General features: G+C 47.2%; 1 protein-coding gene across 2 annotated transcripts in view; it reads left to right on the forward strand.

The window, feature by feature from the left end:
• The window catches only part of TBCEL (tubulin folding cofactor E like), a 233,275-nt gene that overhangs the window by 142,962 nt on the left and 65,530 nt on the right, over positions 1-24,783 (forward strand). The window contains exon 1 of one of the 2 annotated variants that reach the window (XM_086956793.1): positions 15,815-16,061. The exons of the other annotated variant lie outside the window; for it this stretch is intronic. Coding sequence (XP_086812919.1) covers positions 16,005-16,061 — 57 coding nt within the window. The 5' untranslated portion in view covers positions 15,815-16,004. Of the gene's footprint in view, positions 1-15,814; positions 16,062-24,783 lie in introns of those variants that run through there. 2 annotated transcript variants of the gene reach the window in all.

Consider the following 24,783-nt stretch of genomic DNA (forward strand, 5'->3'; position numbering starts at 1 on the left):
TGTGCTTAACCCTCTGGGAGCTAGGCACAAATGCAGAAGGCTTTAACTTAAACACAATGCATGAAATACTTATGCAGCACTTCAAACAGTAATAAAGTGAAAACCCAACACTAAGAAAACTACCACACCAATATAGAAAACGTAGAGTAAACTTTAATAAATTAAGATAAAACTGCAAAAATCCATTAAGTAGAACCAGAGATATGTAATTTTAAAGATTTATGTAAAATTAGTGCCTAAAGTGCCTATTGTGGTTATCTGGTCACGCCGGACCGAGACAAAGTCACAAGTTTAGGCCAACAGTGATGGAGCATAGGCCGGATACATGGACCATGTTAGGCCTGCTGAAAAACATTACCTTACATTATGGTTTGCGAAGCTTTTCGAGATCCCGCATCGAGGATGAGTCGCGCAGCGACAGTTCTAAAGACCCTGCTTGGCTACAATGCGGAGTACTGTGTTGTCTTCGAGGATGCTGTTGAAAAGGGTCTTTTAATAGAAGGCCTGCATCGAGGTTGCGTCGTGGCGCATCTGAGAAAGCTGTAGGCTGAGATGTGAGGTCCTGAATTGGGATCCTTCGCGCTGCGTCTGTTCGGCTCACAGGATAACAGCTGGGCTGGCAATGCACCTTCAGGCCCACTTCCAGGGGTCGAGGACTGGGTTGCACTTTTCACCACTTGGGGAAGGGGAGTAGGACTAGCAGCAGACAGGGCCCAGGTGGTTGACGCCTTTTCTCTCCCTGAGGCTCTGATCAAGAGGCCAGCCAACTAGCCCTTGTAGTCACTCTGGTGGTTCTGGGTCCAGTCCTTTCTACTCAGGGAGCAGGGCAGCAGAGTATCACTTATTAAATATAATAAGATCACCCACTGTTATCCCATGACCGAGGTAGGCCTTGCAGTAGATAAAAATTAATGTAATAGTTTTTCAAGGTCATGTAAAACCTAAAAGTGCATGTACAACTCTCTAAATACACTGCATCCTGCTCTCTGGACTATTTAGTGCCTACCCTAGGGGTGACTTTTTTGTATTGAAAAGTAACGTTTAAGCCTGGCAAAAGGTTTATTTTGCCAGGACTAAAAGGCAGCTTGAACTTCACTCACAGGCTGCAATGATATGCCTGAGACCTGTTTAAAGGGCTACTCTAGTGGGTGGAGCAATGGGTGCTTCAGATCCACTAGTGAGCTAAAGAATGATGGTGAATTCAACCCAGATGTGTGATTGGGGATGAGTGTCTGAAAATGTTTCAGTGCTCTGTCCATTATCTCCCTGCGTTTGCTTTGTTCGCCCTAAGTTGGCAGGGTATGCTCAGATGTAGATCCCTTGCTCATTTTGCCAGCGGATTCAAGCTAGCCTGGCTGATGAGGGCTGTTAGGATGCTTGTTTCCCGTCCAGGGAACACATGGCTTGGCAGTTCAGGCTGGACTGTTCCCATCAGGCACATGGTTTTGACTGATTTGCATATAACTTTGTCTGAACTGGGGTGGCAAAGTGAGCTAAAGAAGAATGATGGATTCAACCCAGATCTGTGACTGAGGGTGAGTGTCTGAAAAGTTTCAGCGCTCCGTCCATTATCTCCTTGTGTTTGCAGATCCACTAGTAGCTTTTAAATTATCAGCCCTGGGCACACACAGTACAACTTTACTAAGTACTTACCAGTAAACTAAATGTGCCAATTGGGTGTAAGCTATTTTTACTATGTTTAAACTAGAGACCACATTCACTAGTACACAGGGTCCTAAAGCCGGCAAAAACAGGATGACCGAAGACAAAAAGTTGTGGGAAAACCATGCCAAGGATGTCTGGTCCAACCGTGAACTACTGGGAAGAATTGGGAATCAAATTGCTGATTACCTCAGCAATTTGTCATTTCTAAAGTGACCCTCAGGGTTTCACGTATGATCCCCATTACTTCTGTCACCACTACTTCCCTCCAATTGTCAATGCCATTGCTATTGTCAACTCTGTGGTGGAGTTATTGGATGTTTTCATAATGCCCTTAGAGGCATCGGGCAACAAATAAATGCTTACTCCTTTAGGAAGTTTTTGAGGGAAGCTCTTTCAGGACTACATTCTGCTGTTTTTAGGTCTCGCCTAGACGAAAGCAAAGCGAAGCTTTGTTGTCTAGGGAGACAACTAATGTTGCCACTTTCCGGGGAATGTGGACTGCAGACTGTGACGAGCTTGTCCTCCTGGAGATTGTAGCTCGTGAGCGCGCACGTCGCGTCGCCGTGCCTGATATTCCCATGCACAGAAAGGCTCCCGCACGCATGCGCACATACACACTGCATACACACACACGCACCCCACTTAAAGAAAGGCTCACGCACGCGCACATACACACACTGCATACACACACACACGCACCCCCCCCTTAAACAGACACACGCACAGACAGACACACGCACGCACACACGCACGCACAGACACACTACAACAGACACATGCGCACACCCCACCCCCACTCACCCCACCCCCACTCACCCCATCTCTCCCTCAACACACTCACCTGTTCTGGCGGTGCTCGGCGGCGGTTCTGGCTCTCGGGCGGCGGTAGCGCTTTGCGGGGCTCTCTCACCACATGAGAGCCCCGCCTTCCCCATGCGCCCGGCCGCTCTTCACCCGGTCCCCCATCTCGGGACCGGGACTCGATCAGGAGCCCTCGGGGCTCCTCGGACAGTGGCTTTTCTCTCGCGCCGCGATGGGGGCGGGACTTCCGGTTGGGGCCGCGCGGCGATTGGCCGGCTGCCCAACTGCTTCCGGGTCGTCGCAGGCAGCGCGGCGGCCCGGCGGGAAGCGGGAACTTGAAGAAACTCCGCTGGAACACACATTCCAACATGTAGCAAGCAGCAGCTACAACAACGCAAAGTGGTTTTTTTTCTTTTTTGTGTATGAAAACACTTTGAAATATGTGCGCTACCAGTTGTAGAAAACCTTCTCAGTGCAGAGCGATAACGTGCAGCATTAACACTGTAGTGTCCTGCAGAGGAGACCGCCCCTCAACCTCTGCCGCAATCCCATGCTGTCGGGACACCCACCCTGCAACGGACAGTGAGCGAGGCGCCGTGCCTGCCAAGCCTTCAGCCCTTCTCTCGCCCGCTCCTGCGAAACTCAACACACGGGCAGCGGAGCTGACGGTGATCGTAGGCCCAGCAAACTCCGTGCCACCTAGCAATACTGCGAACCCCTATTGTCGCATTCAAGTCAGTCTGGGGAACGTACAGACAGTGAGGGGAGAAATAAAGGCTGCTGCTGCCTGATGCGAAGCCTGCCCCCCTGTGAGCCGGACGAAAAGGTACACATGCTGCGTGGCCCACACGTAAAGCACCTCCGTCACCCCCAGCGAGCTAATCAGCCCACGTGCACCATCCCTGCTGGGCCCCTGCTACCTTCCTCAAAGTGGTCCAGAGGTAGGCGCGCGGCCATAGGTTCCGGCCTGGCAGCAAGCGCCTAGACCCAGCGCCGAATGCCACCACCGGACGGCCCCAGGCTCCAGCAGCACACAGAGAGAGCCGTGGCAAACTCCGTGAGTTTCAAAAGTGGCCCATTCGTGGATCCGGCCAGCGGCTCCAGCCCGGGTGGCCTACCGTCAAAGGGGGGAGCTGCTGCAGTACACGGCACAAGCTCCGGCAGCGCCATCTAGCGGTCGAACGCAGCACCGCACCACGGGTCCAGCTGAGAGACTGCCACCTCAGTCAAAGAAGAAAACACTCTTCCGATACAGCCGGGCTGTCCCGAAGCCAAGGGCAGCCCGATGAACTTCACACAGCCCCTGCACTGCGAGGGCCCGCGGACACATAAAAAGGCAACTCTGACAGTAGGTCACTGCCCCCTAATAAAGTAGTCATGGCCGGCAGGGACTGTGAAACAGCCAGCACTATGAGAGGGCCCTGAGCATGTGGAGCATCTGGGGGCCGATGGGATTAGCTCAACTATTGGCATTGTAAATGACAAAGCTATTAATTACGTTAGTTAAAAAAAAACACATAAATAAAAAATTTGTCATTTACCATACCAATAGCTCCAACTTTCCTAAGGCGAGACCTATTGCATTGCAAATGCTTATTGTAAAGGGAGATGTGTTACATTGCCGTTTGCTAGAATAGAGCATTGCCCTACTAATGGAGTCATTTAAGAATGACATATGTTTTGCTGATCTCCCACAGTTCAGTAATGCCTTTACCACAACCAGTTATCATGACATGACTGGAAATTTAATGGTCAAGTGCAAGCTTTGTTTCATACTTTTTTCCACAATTATTGGTGTAAAATTAACCCCAGCTTTATGTTTTTGCCAGTGGCGTACGGTACATTGAGCAGGAAGGGGGAGGGTGTGCCGCACAAGCACACATACACGCTCACTCACACCCATGTATTCACACATACGCATACAGGTCAGCCAGTGAGTCCCTACCTCACCTTAGAGTGGGATGGGGTCAGTGAGAGTTACTGACCTCGCCCCACTCTGTGACGAAGTGTTAGCAATAAACACTGGGCCCAGGGCAGTTCAAGGCTTACAAATCAAGTGAAAATCACAAAAACCTAGTCCAAAAGGCAATAATTTTTATAAATCTTTGGGCATACATGGATTTGTCAAAAGATCATTCCAATCACACTCCTGAATGTAGAAGTAGGTGTCGTGCTCAAGATACTTGCCAAAAAATAATAAAAGTAGCCAATCTCTGATAAGTCTAACACTAGACAACACAGTACAAACATTCACTAGAAAGACGACATTTGAAAAAATGTGTGAATAGCTAGAAGACACCTCACGGGCGCACCACCAATGGGGCTCCTGGTTGGTACTCACCAGGGTAGCCCTGTTCTCATCATCGGTGTCAACACAACAAATACTGTGCAAACAAGAATAAGAACCTTTTTATTTCGCTTTCAGCTCGCTGCCGACATGTTTCATTTCCATGAAACATGTCGGCAGCGAGCTGAAAGCGAATCGATAGGTAGTATTCGCTTCTCTCCTTTTTATGTATATATGTTCACTGTTGGCAGACAAGAGGATACAAATAAAAAGGTTCTTATTCTTGTTTGCACAGTATTTGTTGTGTTATATGTTGAACGTTGTTAGTCCTTGTCACATATACGTTTGTGTACACTGCACCATTCCCTGTCTTTTTACTTTTGGGAGTCGGACACGTTTGCGTTAAGCTAGTTGACACCGATGATGAGAACAGGGCTACCCTGGTGAGTACCAACCAGGAGCCCCATTGGTGGTGCGCCCGTGAGGTGTCTTCTAGCTATTCACACATTTTTTCAAATGTCGTCTTTCTAGTGAATGTTTGTACTGTGTTGTCTAGTGTTAGACTTATCAGAGATTGGCTACTTTTATTATTTTTTGGCAAGTATCTTGAGCACGACACCTACTTCTACATTCAGGAGTGTGATTGGAATGATCTTTTGACAAATCCATGTATGCCCATAGATTTATAAAAATTATTGCCTTTTGGACTAGGTTTTTGTGATTTTTGATTGAATGAGTGGAGGGCGACCTAGTCCTACAAATCCCTCTTAACTCCTAGTATTTGAACGTTACAAATCAAGTGCCCAGGTCCAAGGCTTTCAGTAACCCTTCCCCCCCTCGTCATGAGGAAGGCCGTAAAACACTTTTGCCAGGCTGAGGTGGTCATGCTCACAGGGCTGTGAAATCCTCAGCCTGGCAAAATTCAGCCCAGGCAGCCAGGCACATGCTCATTTACCACAAGTACAGCACCTGGCTGCCTACCCTGAACAACAAGAGTGTCTGCTAGGCTGGACTTTGCTCAGCCTGACCGACACTCTTCTTGGAGGGGGAGGGGGGTGGAGGAAGAGGTCATACTGCGGCTGGTTTGTGCTCTAGTGCCTTTTAGATGTGGAATGCATTCTTTGTTTCTTAATCCAAAAACAGTGTTCAATGCACTGAAAGCCACACATTTCTCCAGGTTTTTTCACAATTCCCCTTATATTCTAAATGGCCCACAAAGTAGTGTGTTTGTTAATGTCAAAATACACCATATATTGGTGCATGACTGTTAATTTTTGTTGTAATAACGGCCTATTTAGATATAGTAAAGTAACTTTTTAGGTCTGGCTTGACAGCACAACTGTCTATAAGACATTAGCAATTCTTAAAAATAAAAACCATTGAGAGGGCTTTGACTTAGCTCTAATAAGAGGAATTTTACTCTTGCAACTGATGCTATCTGCTGGTGGTATATAATTTTGCCTTCCAGGAAGTGCTTCTATTAAAATGTGTAAAGTATTATTCTAAATTGGAAAAATAAACTCAACTGTGCTGTTTATCGCATTCATTTATTGTTCTCATATATATGCTTTGTACATAGTAAGCAATATGCTGTGCTACTTTTTCCCAGCACTGACATAGCCAGTTGTTAGACCCGGGATCCCTGGTTGGCTGAGGTAGGTACCTTAGGCCAAATAGGGACCCGCGGTTCAACGTCCGGGAAAAGGTCACCTTCAGAGATAGCCCCTGCTCACCCCTTTGGTGGCTTGGCACGGGCAGCCAGGCTTATCTTCAAGGCAAATGTGTAAAGTATTTGCAACAACGCTCACAGCAACCCATTGATGACACCTCAAATATACTCCACACGAGTTTTATCAAAAAGAGTATACATTTAATGTAAAAAGATATACGATAAGACCACACAATATAAATCCAACATATGAATTTGTGTACTATCTCTCCTGGCCGGTTGTTAGGCCAGCCAGCCTTTGTAAGTTCTGGTGATATTAATGATTGTGTCTAAACATTCCACTGTAATCCTAATACCATGTTATGCAGTTCATAATTCTAGAATCAGTCACTTTTGCATTGTAAAAATACTGCAATGCATAACACAATAATCGGGCACTTTGCAATGTAAAAATAGTGCAATGCGTAACGCAACAATCGATCACTTTGCAATGTAAGAGTAATACAATGCGTAATACAACCACCACGTACATAGTTATGCAGAAATAAGGCAATGCGTAACACACTAATCAGGTAGTTCGTTATGCAGAAACAATGCAATGCATCATACGACAATCAGGTAGTTCGTTATACAGAAATAATGTCATGCGTCATACACTAGTCAGGTAGTTTGTTATGCAGGAATAATGCAATGCGTCATACACTAATCAGGTACTACGTTATGCAGAAATTATGCAATATGTAATAAACAATCAGGTACTCGGTTATGCAGAAATAAGATAATTCGTAATGCACTCCGTCACCGATCACAGTGCCTCAGGCAGTCTCTCCGCCACTTCTTCTGACTTGCAGTCAGTTTCTGTCAACAGTGGACCCCAACACGGGTATGGTGTAGCAAAAAGTGCAGCTCCGCACTCCGGCCCCGGTACTGCCCCTCTCTTGGCAATACAGCCGCGATACGAGCCGAAGCAGAAGCTTGCGTTTCCGGAATGAGAGAGAGGCCGAGAGCTTCCCCCCTCCGAGCCCGTCCCCGCCGTAGCAGATGACGCGTTACCTGGGGGGCGCAAACTCACTCTCCTCTCCTCGTCCAGCAGTTTGGGCCTCCAATACAATCTTTGTGAATTGGCAACTGCTGGCTCGGGGCGGCGGCTGAGCTCCTCCGGGGCTGCCGGTCCGGGCCGCTACTGCTACAAAGATCTCAGGCTGCCATAGGGCACACGCACACACAGCGTCGCTGAGACTCCCTTGAGCTTTGGGTGCACAATCACCCGGTACTCGACACGAGGATTTCAGGCTGCATGAAGAACACACGCACAGCGTCGCTGAGACTCACTTTAACTCCGGGTGCAAGTTAACAAGGCAACCCTCCAGAAGGTCTCAATCTACACAAAGTACACACACACAACATCGATGAGACTCCCTTGGACTCTGAGTGCACAATAACAAGGCAATCCTCATGAAAGTCTCACGCTGCACAAAGCACACGCACACAGCGTCGATGAGACTCACTTGGATTCCGGTGCACATGATAACTGGACATCCTCACAAAGGGTTCAGGCTGCAAAAAGTGCACGCACACAGCATCGCTGATCCTTGCTTGGACTCCAGGTGCCCACAATCACAGGGCACATCTTACGAGGGTCTCAGGCTGCAACAAGCTTCTGGACACTTTTGTATTCCTGTGTTCCCACAACAGGGAGCCAGCTCACCTCAGGCCCTTGGAGATAAGTTACTTCAGGACACAGCACAGCAAAGTCCTTTCAAGCAGGGGGACACAGCACACAGCAAAGTCCCTTTAGCCTTGCCTTGGTTAAAACAGCAAATTGCAGACCACCCCGAGAACACACGGCAAGGGTCAGTCCTTTCCTTCAGTCTCTTCAGTTGTTTCTTCCTTGGCAGAGGTTCCTCTTGACCACAAAGTAGCTCCAGTCTTGTTAAATCTTGATCAAGCCATTCTCCAAAACTCAGGGGCATCAGCTCTCATAGTTATACCCCTCAATGGCTTCGAAGTCTTTGTGCTCAGAGGGCACTGACCCCTGTTCAAACCAGTTCTGGGTGCCTCCCTGCCAGTGACACCTTCTTCCTTTGATTAGTGGAGATCTGGGTTCTCAATCACTCCGCAGGAGATGGGACCATTGTTTTATGGCAGTAACCAAGGTCTCTTTACCTCTAGCGGCTACTCCTCCCCAGATACAGGTCCGCCTGTTGCTGTCTCACCTTCTCCCCTGTGTCAGGACATTCCCCAGATCCTATCACTTTCAAACCCAGACAGTCAATCCATAACCAGGCAGAGAGACACAGAAATGTCAGAGCACAAAAACCCAGCCACTTCTAAAAGAGTGGCTTATAAACACACAATGCAAAAACCACTTTCATAGAAAGATGTTATTACATTGTGAGTTCATGTATACTAAACTTCACCTCTCCATCTTAAGCCTTTGGGAAGATAGGCTGGAAAACATAGTACACAGCCTTCCCATTCTATCCTCTGGGCAGGATGGCTTTTCAACAGTGAAAAACGAGATGGAAACTATTTCGCTGTCAGGACATGGTACACACCTTAGTACATGTCCTACCTTTCACATGCACTGCACCCTGCCCATAGGGGTGTCTGATGTGCATAGAAAGGGAAGGGTAAGGTCTAGCAAGTGAGTGCACTTGTCAGAACACCATGGCAGTTTAACAAACTGCGCGCAGGCACTGCAGTGGCAGGCCTGAGTTCCCTTTTGAAGGCTACTTGTGTGGGTGGCATAATTAGTGCTTCAGGCCCACTAGTAGCATTTGCATTACCTTCCCTGGAGCACATAGTGCACTTTACTGGGGACTTTACTAGTAAGGCAAACATACCAATCATGGACAACCACTTACCATTACACTTTATACAGGGAGCACTTGCACTTTGACACTGTTTAGCAGTGGCAAAGTACCCAAAGCATCTAAGTAGGCAAAACCATTTCAGAAAAAAGGTCTAGGGAGAAAGCAAACACCAGTAAAACAGGCTTTTGGGTTTGAAATGTGCCCAAAGGGCATCAAGGGCCTATTAATAGGTGAAGCGCCTGTACCCAGGCATTGTTCATGCTGGGACTGATCCTTGGGATCAACAAAAGGAGAAGAGGGTTGCACCGACTCGCTGGGAGTAGTGGCACTTGATTGCGGGAGACTGCGTGCTCCTATCCCAGCTGGGTTCTTCCGGCTGCCGGGAAGTCATTGTCTTCCCTAGAGGCGCATTCCTGGCTGCAGGCGGACTTGAGTCACCGGAGGCAGGTATCTGGATCCGCCGCCCTTTCCATTGCAGGGGTAATTGTCCTGGTGCGCCAGCTGGCTTTTCCGTCATGATAGGGCTAGCCCATTGCCTGCAGATTATCGCTGCTGGGTGCCGCAAAGCAACCATCCATCACCACCCCCTTTTGTACCGCTTTTGGCCACCATAAGTGTGGCAGGGTATGCTCAGACGCGAGTCCCTTGCTCACTTTGCCACTGGATTCAAGCAAGCTGGGCTGAAGACGGCTGGAATGCCAGAAACCGGTCCTCTGAAGCTTGTTTCCGGTCCAGGGAAGACATGGCTTGGCAGTTCGGGCTGGACTGTTCCCATGAGGCACAGGGTCAGACTGATTTGCATATAGCCATGTCTGAACTGGGGTGGCAGAGTGGGCTAAAGAACGGTGATGGATTAAACCCAGATCTTTTGACTGGGTGTGAGTGTTTGATTGATTCAGATGCTCCCTCCATCACCACCCCCTTTTGTACCGCAAAGCAACTCTGGGCACACACATTGTGGGTGCTTGCCGGTGGCCTCCCCTTGTGGCTCTGCCAGACAAGCAGTGTTGGGCCCTCTGTGAGTGGTCATAGGATGCACTGAGCTGTAAGGATTCAGTTCCCCTCTGAGGTGAGAGGCATCGGCTTGAGCTGCATCAGGCCAACAGAAGGAAGAGAGCGAATGCTGGCCTCGCCCCACCTCCTGCCTTAAAGGGTCAGCAGTGCGATTTCGGAGCTGGAGCAGAGCCCCGGGCCTTAAAGGTGCAGCACTTTGATCACCGGGGGCGGCAGAGGACAACTGCATTGCTCAGCGACACAACTCTGTTCGGCTGCCCAAATGCTGGAAAAAGAGGCCCTGGGCAGCATTGAATCTCCAGCGGCAGCAAGGGTGTGAGAATCCCCCCCCGCCCCCCCACCCCCCACCCACCCCTCCACTCCCTCTTCCTCACTCAGCTAATCAGCATAACCGTAACCACCTGGGCACAGCCTAGAAAGGTGACTCGATACATGGGGCAGCTGATCAGTGTTACCACATGCACCCAGGGACAGCCTAAAAAGGCAACGCGGCCCGTGGGGCAGTGGGCAATCTGTGGAAGGAGTGGACGAATGTGGGGACAGCCTGGTTAGAGGTGACATAACCCACGTGTCTAGGCAAGCTGTGGTCAGCCCTTTAAGAAGGGTGACGCAACCCAAGCTGCTGTGAAAGGCCCAAAGGTGGGGCAAAAAAGGGACAAGGACTAGCAACAGTTGGTGGTATGGCAGAAAGGATGTCTGAACCAAGCAACAGTATGCAACAAGAGGACATTGAGGCGTTAATAAGGACGGCGAGAGAGGCAGCAGGGACAGCTCTAGGCTTGTGGCGGCCCTGGGCAGGGAGCGTAGGTAGGGGGCCCCGGAAGAGGGTGTCCGGGGGTGTTTGGAAGTGGAACAGAGCCAGAGGCTGCCAAATCCCTGCCAGGGGCTGCCACGCAAATATGTATCCATCCTCAGAGGATTATTATATTAAGGATATATATTGGTGTGGTGGCCCCTGGGATTTGGTGGCCCTGTGCAGGTGCACAGCTTGCACGTGCCTAAGGCCGCCCCTGGAGGCAAGCCACCACTCATAGCAAAGATTGACTGTTGGCCCAGCTGAGAGGTGGTCAGGTGGTCTAGTGGCCTGCAGGAACCAAGCAGCCAGGGCATAAGTGAGGAGAAGAACAAAGTGTGCCAGGCAGACATCGAGGAGACAGAAGAACCAAAGAAGCCCTGTCGCACCTACGTCAGATGAGGGAAAAGGACAACAGGACAGAGCGAAGATGGGCAGACATCTCAGCCCTCACCTGATGCAGCACCCAGTGCCAGCAAAAAGGCAAAGACTACAGAGGAAGAGCAGATTTGTGCGATTGTGCAGACCTGCTCAAGATCATTTGTGCCACTGCTGCTCACCAACAGTGGTGGGGGCTGAAGCGGCGTGAGGGTAGCAAGGCAAACCCAAGCGCTGCACAGAGTGCAGCATTACAGGGTCCTGGCCTAGTTCAGACCATTGAGGAGGCCCCGTCAACGAGCACAGTTCTTCTCAGACCCATTTGAGGCAAGGGGCTCCACTGCAAGGAGTTAAGCCAAGGTTCAAAAGCAGGCTAGCCTAGCACCAGAGGCATACAGGAGGGGCACAATGGGTCATACAGCGATGGTAGCAAGTGCCCCTCGGCTAGCTAGCCTGGTACCTTTCGCAGTAAAGGAACATATTTGGTGCAAAGAATTTATAGACCTCTTTTCGTTGCTGGAGATACAAATTGAAGGATTAGACCTCATGACATGCAACAAAAAGGATGAGGATAGGAAGGGTAGAGCACGGGTAAGGAAGGAGAAAAACTTTGATAATTGGCTGATCGTTATCAGGATAATGGCATGTGTGATAGTTGAAAAGTTCCCCATTGTGCCAAAGATTTGTGGTTATACGAAACAAAAATTCACGAAGCTTATAGACAGTTTACAGGAGAGGCGTGGCTAGGTTATGATAAGACCTTTAGGATAAAAATTCCAGCACACCCAGATATGGAGTGGGATGAAGACGTTTCTACCTATATGCACAAGATGATGGTAACCAGGGAGCCCAGACCAGAGCCTGGGAGAAAGGACCAGCTCTTTCAGAAGGGCCCTTTCAAGGGTCAGCTGGAGAGACAGAAGTCCTTCTATAAGCAGAAGCACTTTTCAGGTTGTAATGGAGGGGCATCAGGGAAAAGCTCCACTGCAATATGTTAAAAGTATGACAGGGGAAAGTGCACCTGGGACCCGTCCTGTAAGTTCAGTCATGTGTGCTCAACGTGCAGATGGGGGTGCACCCAGCAGTTGACTGCATGAAAGGCAAAAGCGAAAGAGAAGACATGAAAAAAAGTAGCACTGGGGAAGCAAAGACTGGAAGATGATGGGGGGCTTTCACCTTGATCCTCTATCATTACACACAGACTAAGGGCCTTATTATGAGTTTGTCGGTCCTCCTGTCGGCCCTCTACACCGGCAGGAGGACCTCCAAGCCCGTTGTGCGCCCGGATTAGGAGTGTGCATGAAGGCAGTGCTGCGGCAGTCTCACGGCGGCAGCTGTGTAAGGCTCATAGGAGAGCCTGAACAGTAGACTGCAGCCATCATTGCGCCTGCAGCATGTTCCTTCACAGTGTGGCATGCACCATGTTGTGCATGCCACACCGTGCAGGAACAGGGATGCAATTCCAGGGGGGGACAACGTGTTCCTCCAGGCCCAGATCTGGCTGGGAGCCCTGTTGGGCCCAATTCCTGCATGTCCGCCATCCTTTTCATGGCCCGCTCACCACCATGAATAGGGCAGTGGATATGTAGGTTATACATATTGAGGCCTTTTGCAGACCACCGGCGCAGCGGGATCCTTGATCCCTGCAGCGATGACGGTCTTGTGGCGGCCTGACAGCCACACTCCAAATACGGCAGGCGGACCCGCACCTCCATACTCTGAATAAGGCGCTAACCATTATGGCTAACCATTATGTCAATAATGCAGACGCACAGTTATGTGAAGGATTCCAAAGAGGTTTGAAATTCCAGTGATGGGGCAAGTCGAGACAGGTGAATCGAAGAACCTGTGCTCTACTTCGCCCAGAAATAGAGTGCAAGAAAATATTGAAAGATAAAGAGTTTGGCAGGATAGAAGATCTCTTAGGTGTAGGGAGGCCAGCTGGTTTGGTTGTCTCCCTACTGGGTGTGGTGCTTAAGAAGGAGCTGGGGCAGTACAGGCTCATTCACCAGTTGTCATTTCCAGAGGGCGAGTCAGTTAATGATAGGATCAACCCTGAGGACTGCAAGTAGTATATGCATCAGTAGAAGATGCAGTTTACTTGGTGGGTGCTGCCAGGCAGAGGGCTTTAATGGCGAAAGCAGTCATATAATCTGCCTTTAGGCTCCTGCCAGTCCACCCTGACAGCCACCACCTCCAGGGTTTTGAGTTCGATGGGGAGCTGTAATTGACAAGGAGCTGGCCATGGGATGCTCTGAACCTTGTGCATATTTTGATAATTTCAGTACCTTCCAAGAATGGACCCTGCATAAAAGACACCCAGAGGGAGGCAAGCTTCACTACCTGGATGACTTCCTGTTTGTGGCCAAACCAGGGGGTGGAGAGTGCAGGGACCTACTTGACATTTTTCAACAACTAGCATCGGAGTTGGACACCCCACTGGCTGCAGACAAACCCGTGGGGCCAGCCACCAAAATAATTTTCCTGGGGATTGAGCTGGATTCCGAATTCCTTTAGATAAGGTCCAAGATATGAAAGACTAGATCATGGTGTTAATAGGGAGGAGAAGGCCACCCTGGACGAGCTGCAGGAACTGATTGGTAAACTGAACTTTGCAGCCAGGGTTATCCCAGTGGGGAGGGTATTTGCAAGAAGGCTGACCTAATTAACAAAAGGACTGGGAAAGAAACACCACCATGTCAGATTAATTTCGGGAGCAAAACAGGATTTGAAAGCCTGGCTATTCTTCCTGCAGGATTTCAACGGAGTACTCATATGGAGAGAAGGATGGGTCCCAGACAAGGAGCTAGTCCTGTACAGACGCAGCAGTCCGCTTAGGCATTGGAGCTGTACTAGAGGACTTGGTGGTGCGCACAGCGATGCCCCCCCCCCCCCCCCCCTCCACCCCCAAGCTGAGCAGCTGCAGGGATAACTAGGAGCATTTCATTTCTAAAATGGTTCCCAATCGTCTGACAATTTGAAAAGCAAGGCTAACCAACATGCAGCTGACACTATGGTCAGATAACCAAGCTGTAGTTCACCCCATCAGTACAGGATGGCAATATGCCCATTAGTTCTGAGGCTGCCCGAAAGACTGGTCAGGCTACAGCCGATAGGGAACCTGGAGGTGAGGGCGAGACATGTCGAGGGGATAAGTAATGCTAAAGCAGATGCACTCTCGTTTCCACATGGGGAAATTCAGGGAGCTAGCTCCCACAGCAGAGTGTCATGACTCCCATCCCAGAAGAACTGTGGTTCAAAACCAGATCTTGGACACAGGCACACTTGTCAGCGATAGCCCAATTTGCCAGGCTCGCCACCAGGGATTTTCCCACCGAAACTCCTTACCTCAAAGCAGAAATGAAAGGTTGGTAGCACCTTGAGGGGGGTGAAGGGGGTCAAGAAGAAGCCCATTGAGTTCAACACTCTGGCACGCCTGCTAGCGGTTTTGCCGGAAATGTGCACTGATGCATTGGAAGCAGAGGACAGCACCCATTGGAGACCCGAGGGACTGGTGCAGTAAATGGCTCCAAAGGCCCAGGAACTGTGATCCCCTGGAGGGGACACTAAAAGTGTAGGAAATGACACCCTGGCTCCCTAAGACTAACGGAGAGGGGCGTGTGGGGGGGACCAAAAGGGCAAAGAGTGGTGCGAAAACCGCCAGCCAGTGGCGGCACCGTGAGGGCTTTGAAATGTGCCCACAGGGCACCAAAGCCCTATAAAAAGGAGAAGTGCCCATACCCAGTTATTGTTCGTGCTGGGACTGTGCAACTGTGCTGTTTATCGCATTCAGTTCTTTTTCTCATATATGCATTCTACATTGAAAGCAATATGTGTTGCTTCTGTTTCCCAGCACTGGCAGAGCCAGTAGAACACGGGCTTTAATGTGGTATAAACATTTGTGCATACAAAGCATGCACACAGCATTTGTGAGTCCCTGTGTTTACGTTGTTTGGTACAGTAAAGGCCAGACCTATTGGCTTTGCCGTTGTTTTTGGTTTCTTAAAACTGGTAGAGTCGGCACTTTCGCATCGTGCTAGGGAGACTGCAGGGGTGGAATATTGACAACTTTGTGAAATGGGAGTTTTCCGATCCCTGTGCTTTTTGGTCCAGTTTGCTTGGACGCCAGACTCGAGGTGCGAGAATGTACTTTTCCTGCACTCTAGCAGACGCGTTTGTTTTTCTCTGCGTGTTTATCTGTTTGGTTTTCCGTTTCTGACTGGAGTAAAGATTCGAGTTCTTCTTGGCAGTGCTTGATGTCTTGGCCAGGCCAGCAGGAATTTCCTGCTGTCGGCATGGCGATGTCAGCCCAGTGGTGGCGTCATGTTCGGTTTATCGCAGCCAGCGGCTTGGAAGCGCCCTGCTATTCTTAGGCACGCGCAGGCCGGCGCATCGTTGCTATTGAGGGCCCACAGGCTCTTTTCGTGGCGCCGCCTCCCGCCTCCGAGAGGCGGGGCCTCTTTGTTTACATCGGTTATTGTTTTGGCTTGCTCGATTGGAGGCGGCTTGCCTTGAGCTTTGCTCTCTTGTGGCTTGCACGCAGGCGGACATTCGACTCTTGAACCCGGGGCTGAGCTGACAATGGTGCTGTTTTGGAACCAGGTGGAATATACCTGTCGGTCGCTGAATGCTAATCAGGTAGGCCCCGCCGCGGCCGGTGTTTTAAATGCTCTTAATACAGCCGTGTGCGGCGCATCTTGTTTTCGCAGTCAGTTTAAAGGGGAGCAAGGGCATTGAGAGGTTTGCCGATCACATTGTGGTGAAGGTGTGTATGACGCGATAAGAATACGATACCCCGTGGTTCCTCAGCTGAACTGCTGTGGTAGCTAGCGTTCCGTTGGACAACCGTCATTTTCTGCTGTGTAAGATTCAAACAAATGTGTTCATCTCTATGATCGCAAACATTACTTACGTGTGTTCTTGGTTTCAGCTGCCTTGGCTTTAAACAGGTTTCGAAAGCACTGATAGAAAACCGAACATTCCAGCCAGTTTGTTGATTTCATGCTGGGGCACTGAGTAGAAAAGCACTTTGTTTACAAGCGGTGCAGGTGTTGCTGCTGCTGCTATGAACACATCTGTTCTACGAGACGAAATGGCAGGTGGAAATACAATACATGTACTTTATTGGTGGTACATAGGGTTTAATACGTCCGATTTAAAGTTTGCTTGTGAATATACAGAGCCGGAGGCCCTCCTAAACGTTGTTGTGCTTCATGGGCAGTCTCGTTGAAGCTGGGAGGATTCTATGTCTATGGATCGCAGTTCTGTGGGCGGGACGGAGGGCGGAGACTGCATCTGTCTGTTTTCAGAGTAGTGCAACATGAGACCTTTAAACCTGCACCCAGTGTGTCAACACAGACCGCCCCCTCCCTGGCGAAGTTACAAATGTTCGGTATTTAGATTAAAAGTGTTCATGTACTTTTCTAAGTGGACCTATGAGAAGATAGGTTTTGTATACTGTGAAACTGTTAAATCAATACAATATAATACAAAACAAGCGCCTGATGTGTTATGCAACCAATATCTTTTTATCCTATGTTGTGTGTCTTGGTGTTGCTGAGTTCTGTCTTTATCATGTCTTGTGAAGCCTGTATTTTTTTTTTGTAGAATGCTGTGTGTTTTAACTAGGCATTTAGAGTGCGGACCGTTCGCTTATCTGTCTGCCTAGACCCGTGTTTTGTTTATATGTTTATAGAAGCTTCTGCCTTTTGTGCTGTTAGACTGGCATGTCTCCTGTCTCTGTTGAGGCATGTGTAGTATGTGAAAGTATTGAACAATTTGGGGACTTGAACTTCAAAACCGTTGACACTCTAGCGCTGTATGTTTACACACTGTACTCCTAGCATTCTGTTTTGAGTTTTTAGACGACTATTTTTGTTCAGTTCCTTCTCTCAGTACTTTACTGTGTCTCCCGTTGCCCGTGGGCATATTGTCATATTTCCCCAGATTGTGATCTGTTTCCTCAGAAACCCTTTCTATTTTATTGTCCGGTCTTGTGCATAGGACCGCCTCAGCTAGAGAGACATGCAGAGAGGCTAGCTAAGGGTTGGTCTGTCATTAACCCCTCTTGGTAAAGTTCAAGTTAACGAGGCTGCTGGCATGTCCTCTCGGGGCGGGGGTCAGTTACACACTTATGTTAATGTATGCTCCTCGAGACAGTATTTTTACCTGCATCCGCCAGACGACGAAGCTCGATTTCCACAGAGGATATGAGTCTGACACAACTAGGTGTAAATATTCTTTTTTTTATGTTAAGTCAAACCGAACTCGTCCAGGGATGACGAGCGCACATTCGTGTGTCTGTTATGTTAATTGCTGCCGACCCTTTGTCTCGCTCTTAATGGGGACAATGCAGACAGGGAGGTCTTTTACAGTCTATTTGTCGTTGGGGGCTTTTGGGGGTGGGTAGGTCTCCTAGTGTCTCGTTGTCGTCCCGTAGGCCCATCCACACACTCCCCCGTTCGCAGAATCATTAGCCTGTTTGTGGGGGCCTGCCTGTTAATGATTTTACTTGGGCTCGGTGTGTGTGTGTGTGTTTTTTTATCGGTGTATGCCTGCGGCGGTGCCTAAATCTTGCATTCAGTCAGAAGATATGTGGCCTAGCGGTGCTGTTTACTAGGATGGCTGCTTCCGCTCCAGCAGATGACATACAGTGGTATGTCATGCTCGCGTTTTGGAGTAGCGCAGCGTTCACTGACTAGTCACAAGTCATTTTGTCCCTTGGCACATCTCTCTGGCCTTGGTGTTGTGACAGTAGACGTTGCTGCTGTTCTTCAGAAACATGTAAGCTAAGGGCTGTTCTAATCCAAGAATGCCCCCAAGGGCAGGCAGTCCTACTTTCTCCCGAGAGGAGTTTGAGCTGAAGCGTTGCAACCCCGGGCGATGAGATTGGAGGTAGCTTGTTTTTGGCGGCCCGAGAGGAGGGAAAGGTTTGCTGGGGTATTTGGCATTCCTACACACGTTCTCTTGGCATTCGTTGCCATAGCAGCTCGAGTGCAAGCATCCCCAAACGGTTAATTCAGCACGCCCTCCGTGTGGCCTTTGGGAAGCATGTTGACAACAGTCGCAGTCTAAACTACACAATTACATTTTCAGCCCAAAATAGTCCTCCTGTTTCCCTTCCAAAACCAAAACGTTTCTTCACTATCCTGTTTGTTTCTATGCCACTTAAGCAAAGTTTCCTTTACCACCCTTACTATTTTAGTGAGTTAATTTTCTTGCTCACAGCGAAGTAAGATTTGCGCTGCTAGCGTATTTGCACCATCATTTCGGATCTAATGCAGGCTTCTTCAACGAGTAGCTCGTGAGCTACTGGTAGCTCTCCTGTTACCTATAAGTAATCTCTTGTGAGAAGTGTGGCTCAATGATTAGAGCGGCAGACCCTGATGCAGACGTCTAGCCCGGGACCAGGGTTCAATTGCCCGCCTCGGCGGGTCTTGGGCTCAAAATTCCACGGACCTGATAATTCTCGCCTCGGTGCCTATTCCAATCATGGAGTCCCACTCTGCAACTCTGGGCAATAGCTTGCTTAATCTCCACAACAGCCCCCACAGCGCTAGGATGCCTGGCCTCCACCTTGGGGGTGCCCAGGAGTGGACGCCTCACAGGGAAAGCCAGGATGGGTTCCACAGCGGTATTCGTACAAGCGCCTTGAGACCCTTGCGGGTGGGTAGTGCGCTATACAAGTATCAATTTACAATTTTTTTACTACATTAGGTTTGACTTGGTTGAATTCATATATATATATACAAAAATTGAAATGACCCATGTAGAGGCAGTCCACATTGACAAAACATTTTTACATTACTGGTGAATATATTGCCTGATGCACTGAGGTGACCACTGCTGGTAATCATGCATATAGTGCGGATATATGATGTTACCACGCGTACTTTTAGCACGCATACCATTACCACGCATTTTTTACAACGCAGGTCATTTTACAACAGAAACCTTTACAACGCAATACACTACAACGCAGATACTATTACAACGCATACCATTACAACGTAAGTATAGGTAAGTATATAATATTAATATATAATGTTTGTATTATTTAATTTAATTATTTATTATTAATTTTATTAATAAAATTAATTTAAATTTTATTATTTGTAAATATGTTAAAAATACCCCTGTACCCCAAACCCAGCCCTAAAACCTAAAAATACCCTGTACCCCAAAACCCAAACCCAGCCCTAAAACTTAAAAATACCCCTGTACCTCAAAACTCAAACCCAGCCCTAAAACCTAAAATTACTCCTGTACCCCAAAACCCAAACCCAGCCCTAAAACCTAAAAATACCCCTGTACCCCATAACAAATACCACTAATAAATGTTTTTAAAAAAAGATAAACTTACCTATAATTATACTTACGTTGTAATGGTATGCGTTGTAATAGTATGTGCGTTGTAGTGTAATGCGTTGTAAAGGTAATCGTTGTAAAATGACCTGCGATGTAAAAGTATGCGTGGTAATGGTATGCGTTGTAAAAAATCTGTGGTAACAGTTACATACCATATAGTGCCCACTAATTCTTTCTTGTTTCAAGTGGTCGCTTTTAAAGCTCTAATATTAGGATCGTGGGATGATTGGATTGAACATAAGTAGCTCTCACTACAGAAAAAGTAGGAGACCCCTGATCTAATGGCTGATGCAGAATTACGTGTCTTAAACTGATTTCAGCAGGGTGTTTCTATGAAGATTGGTGTTCTGGGGGAGAAGGTTGCTCATAGTGCATTAAATATCTTCAGCTGGAATTTTTTTTTTTAGCAACGAATAAAGATAAAAGTGAAGGAAAATATTTCTAGAATGTACCGTTTTCAGCAGAAATCCCAGAGTGGACATTTTTATTCACTCGGAGTGACCCATAAACCTTCATGAAGGACTCAAAGTATTCTCTATTTCATGCACATCTAGTTTAAGCCTACCAAAGAGGTACATATTTAAGGGGCTTGCTGTGGAAGGCATGCCACCATAAAGTCTATTGTGAACCGAAAGTAATTTGTACTTATTGAACTGTAATTGCATTTATTTAGTGCTTATTACTGCTTTTTAGACGTTGAAACACTTTTCAGTGGGTAGCATGCTCTTCCGGGAATACAGGGTCAGTGGATAGTCCATTGTTTAATTTAAGTTTTCCCCTTCAGTCTTTTGATATAAATGATTTCATTTGTCAGCCCAGGGTTCTTCTGTTTGGAGGTAATAGGTGATAATCTTGTGCTCTCAAAATTACCCTGATATGCGTTAAATCTAAGGTCCTTTGGCATTGAAATTCTTTTGTTTTGGTAACCAGTGTTAAACTAGAAATTAAAAGATAAGGTATGGTTATTAATTAAGTGATTACATTAGAGAAGTTGAAAACTTGTAGCTGGTTTAAGATTTGTGCTTTTGTGCAGATGATTGTGAAATGCGCAGATAAATTAGAAGGAAATTCTGAGTTTATGTTCTGGTGGTAAGCTGCAAATTGGCCCGAAAGAAGAATAATGCAATGTAGCAAACAGTGAAGAAGAAGAGTAGGGCAAATGAGGAGAGGTTGTTACGGAAAGAACCTGCGAAGAGGGAAGTCATGCTCCTTTTCATTCTTAGTCTTAATGTGTCCATAGTCCTGACATGCGTGAGGTGTTGTATGTTCTGTCATCTTGGCCGTAGGTTTGCTCTTCGCTATTGTTGAGTTACATTCTTTGATATAAACTGTAATATATATAAACTGTAATCCAGTTATGTCCATAATTCTAGTTTTCATACTTAGCGCCCTCACAATGTACAAAATACTCAGTTGGACTTTTTGTCCAGTTGAGTGGTCTGTGCACCAGTGGAGAGTTGAAGGCGTGGACTGTCTTTGTGGCTTGTATAGACTGTTTTGTTCGAACAAGGCTTTGGGCATGTGTTGACCTTAGGCCTGCAGAAAGCTATGTTGTATGCCCAGTGTAGGAGATCAGTTATCTTCAATAACTCAACATATCTGTGTTTTATTTTCTATATTGATAATAGTTTTATTTTGTTTTGTATCCCCCTGAACTTGTCACATTCGGATATCCTCTCATCAGTCCTTTGTTTCATGAGGCCATTAGGATCCCATAAATTAAATCTTCCGCTCAACCCGGTTTTCCGTTTGCGCAGTACCCACCTGTAAGCGACTGCAAGTTGACGTTCAGCGAGCTATAAAACATTAACAATACATAAATAATAACTAATTACTTCAATGTTCTCCAGTTTAAATAACTGTAACCTGGTAAAAGGCAACACTTGTTTTTAATCTGAGCTAGAAGTTGCACAGCTGAATTTCTGAGCTAGAAGGTGTTGGGTTTACTGGGTGTATATGCTGTTCTTTTTTGTCGGATAGAGAAGCGAGATACAAGATTTGCATGCGTTTTCCTAAGTTCTTCAGAGGTATGCTTACTACCGTCTAATGAAATGTAAGAACACGAGGATGGATGGTCATCCTTAAGTTATCTAATTCACGGGGTAGTAGGAGCTGTCCCTGTTATTTGCTGACACACAGGTGCCTGTTTTACCATACGAAGTATAGCTAAGGCTACTTGATCTGGTCAAAAGGTGGGAAGACTCAAGGGAGAGTGTTTTACCCTCTCTTTTTTCACACGGAGAATATTGGTCATGCAATGAGTTGCATCCTGTTGGTAACTTAGGGCCTGATTTAGATCTCGGTGGACGAGTTACTCCGTCACAACGGTGATGGATATCCTGTCCGCTGAACTACAAATCCCATTTTATTCTATGGCACATATTTTTCGGACAGTATATCCGTCACAGTTGTGACAGAGTAACCCGTCCACCAAGATCTAAATCAGTACCATAGTCACTTGGGACCAGATTCACATCTACATCTGCAAACCTATGTGGAACAGATAAGCACATATGGTAGCATTTTTTAATACAAATCCTGTTAATTAATTAAAAAATGTTGCCCGCATAAAGTAGAATTATAGTCTTAGAAGTAAACCCGTTTTTACGATGGGAAAGAATACCCACAGGGTTGATGGCGTTGTAGAGGACAGCTAAGTTACTTGTTACAAATAGGCTATAGGTTTTAATTTCAGCATGTCTTTTCTTGTTCTGCCTAAGTGAATTTGTGAGAGACCAAGCCTGTGAATCTGTGACCGTTACAGATACAGTTGTAATCCAGGAATTCTTTGTGGATTCCATGAATGCCAGGCATTTGCTCACAGCATAGGTGTAGTTTGAATGGGTTCATTTCTGAGTTTTAGCGTAGTAGTTTTTAGGTCGGTTTGAGCTATTGGTGTTACATTATTATTATCACATCAATAGCTCAAACTCTCAGTAATGCGAGACCTATTGCATTGCAAATGCTTGTTTAGGCTTTACTGTTGCTGCCATTTGCCACCCTATTATTCAGTGACTTGCCTTGTCCATCTTATAGCTGCAATTCCCTTTTAACATTGCCAGTTTACTGGTGTCCTTCCACTGCTCACTTTTAGGTTAGTCCTTTTTCTTTTGTCTTACGCACTCCATGAGAGTGCATGTGTTTTCTAGCTGTCTCCCTAGTGTGCTTCTCTACCCCTCCACTTTCCATGCAGCTCTCTGTCATCCGTGTGTTTTTCTCTGATCGCTCTGTGATGGACTCATCCTGATGTGCTTCACCCCTCATTTTCATACTGTTTTCTCAACCATGTACTTTTCTCCCCCGCCACACTTCATAGAGTGCTGTCTCTCTCGCCTGTATACTTTTCTCTATCCCTGTGTTGTGCTTCGCCCCTATCCATGCCCCATGTTCTGACCCTTTGTGTTTCTTCCGCCCCTTCTGTTGCCGTCACCCATCTATGCTACTTTTGAATGTTTTTTTCTTTTTTTATTTACTGATCCAACTCGGATTAATAACTGTAAAGAAAACCAAAAGCACCCGCATCACTTTGTAGGGGCATGCATGCGCAGTAGGCCCACCAGCAAAATGGCATGGGTGGTCGTGTCCTAGGTGTTATTTTTATTTTTTATCCATGCTGCACAGCGTTAAGGATGTAGTACCGAACAGCATCACTAAAAGTAAATAGACACAAAGGTGAAGCCTGTTGGATTTGCCAATGATTGTTTTTTTAGTTTCCTTACTTTTTAATCCAATTACGTCAGGAAAGTTCATCGTATAAGGTAAACAACCCATCAAAAGCATGGGTGTCTTTGGTTCAGTCCTGTGGCAACTACTGTTTTTGGGACTAACACTTTTCCTGCAGGTCTTGGGCAGAATTAAAGAACATCACAATTCGTGATCCTGTTTCCCATTGTTTTCCTGCCCTGTTCTAATGGCTGCGCGTTGTATTAACCGTGTATGGCTGAGCAGCTGTCTCAATCGTCCCTGTATTGGATTTCACAGATGGTGTATGTGCACGGTCCATACAACTGTTATCAACACCAAGTAAGAGATCCTTGGAGCTTTGTGCAGGTTAAACTGGTTGACTGTGCCAGCTGGGGGTGTCACAGCCATCACTCTGGTTACACTCTATCCACAATGGCAATTTCGACATCTGCAGTCTCTTTTCAATGACTCACGAATTTCTGTTTGAGACCTCAGGGTTGTATCTTCCTTTACACACAGCACCTTGCTAAGTGATCTGCCTTTGCACTGGGCCCTCTATGCTTCAAGTCTGGCCACGCCTGTCTTCAACCTAAATTATCCAGATTGGGCAGGCTAAGGATTAAGACAACATGCCTATCCTCATTTTACAAAAATATTCCGGGCTTGGATAGCAGAGCTATCCCCCAGTTTACCTAGCTGAATCAGGCTTCCTACCATGAATCTCTCCCTAGTTTGCAGAATTATTAACGTGTGCTTGTTAGATAGCACAGATATCCATTACTTGACACGACTGTTACAGATGCAGGATTTAGACAGCAGGTCTTTCCCTTGTTTCAGAAGTATTACAGGCTTAACAAGTAGGGCTAGTCCTCACTTAAAACAAATGCGACAGGGAACATTTTGACAGTGGACTGTCTCCACTTTACACACACCCTACCAGATCAGGATTTAGAAAGCAATGATACCCCTCAGTTTGCAGAGACGCGGCAGCCTTAGGCTTTAGACGGATGGTCTTTCGCTTACCTTGCAAAGATGTGGCTATTTTACGGTTACTGTACCAGTTTATATAGATAAGAGCAAGGTTCAGTCTGACTAGCTCAGTTTTACAGCCTGTATCATCCGCCTAGTTGACCCATCTCGTCTGAGTCTGGTCTGAAAGTACTCAAGACCCTCCAGAAACACAATATAAAATTATGCATCAGAATTGGTCCTGCGTGATTATCATCTGTGCCCTAGAGAGTATCACGTTTGGTAGTGGGATGAGTGTGCTCGTCATCAGTCACCCCAGGTAACATTGAGATCATGAATA

The sequence above is a fragment of the Lissotriton vulgaris genome, chromosome 2_1, assembly GCF_964263255.1.
Source record: "Lissotriton vulgaris chromosome 2_1, aLisVul1.2, whole genome shotgun sequence".
NCBI lineage: Eukaryota > Metazoa > Chordata > Amphibia > Caudata > Salamandridae > Lissotriton > Lissotriton vulgaris.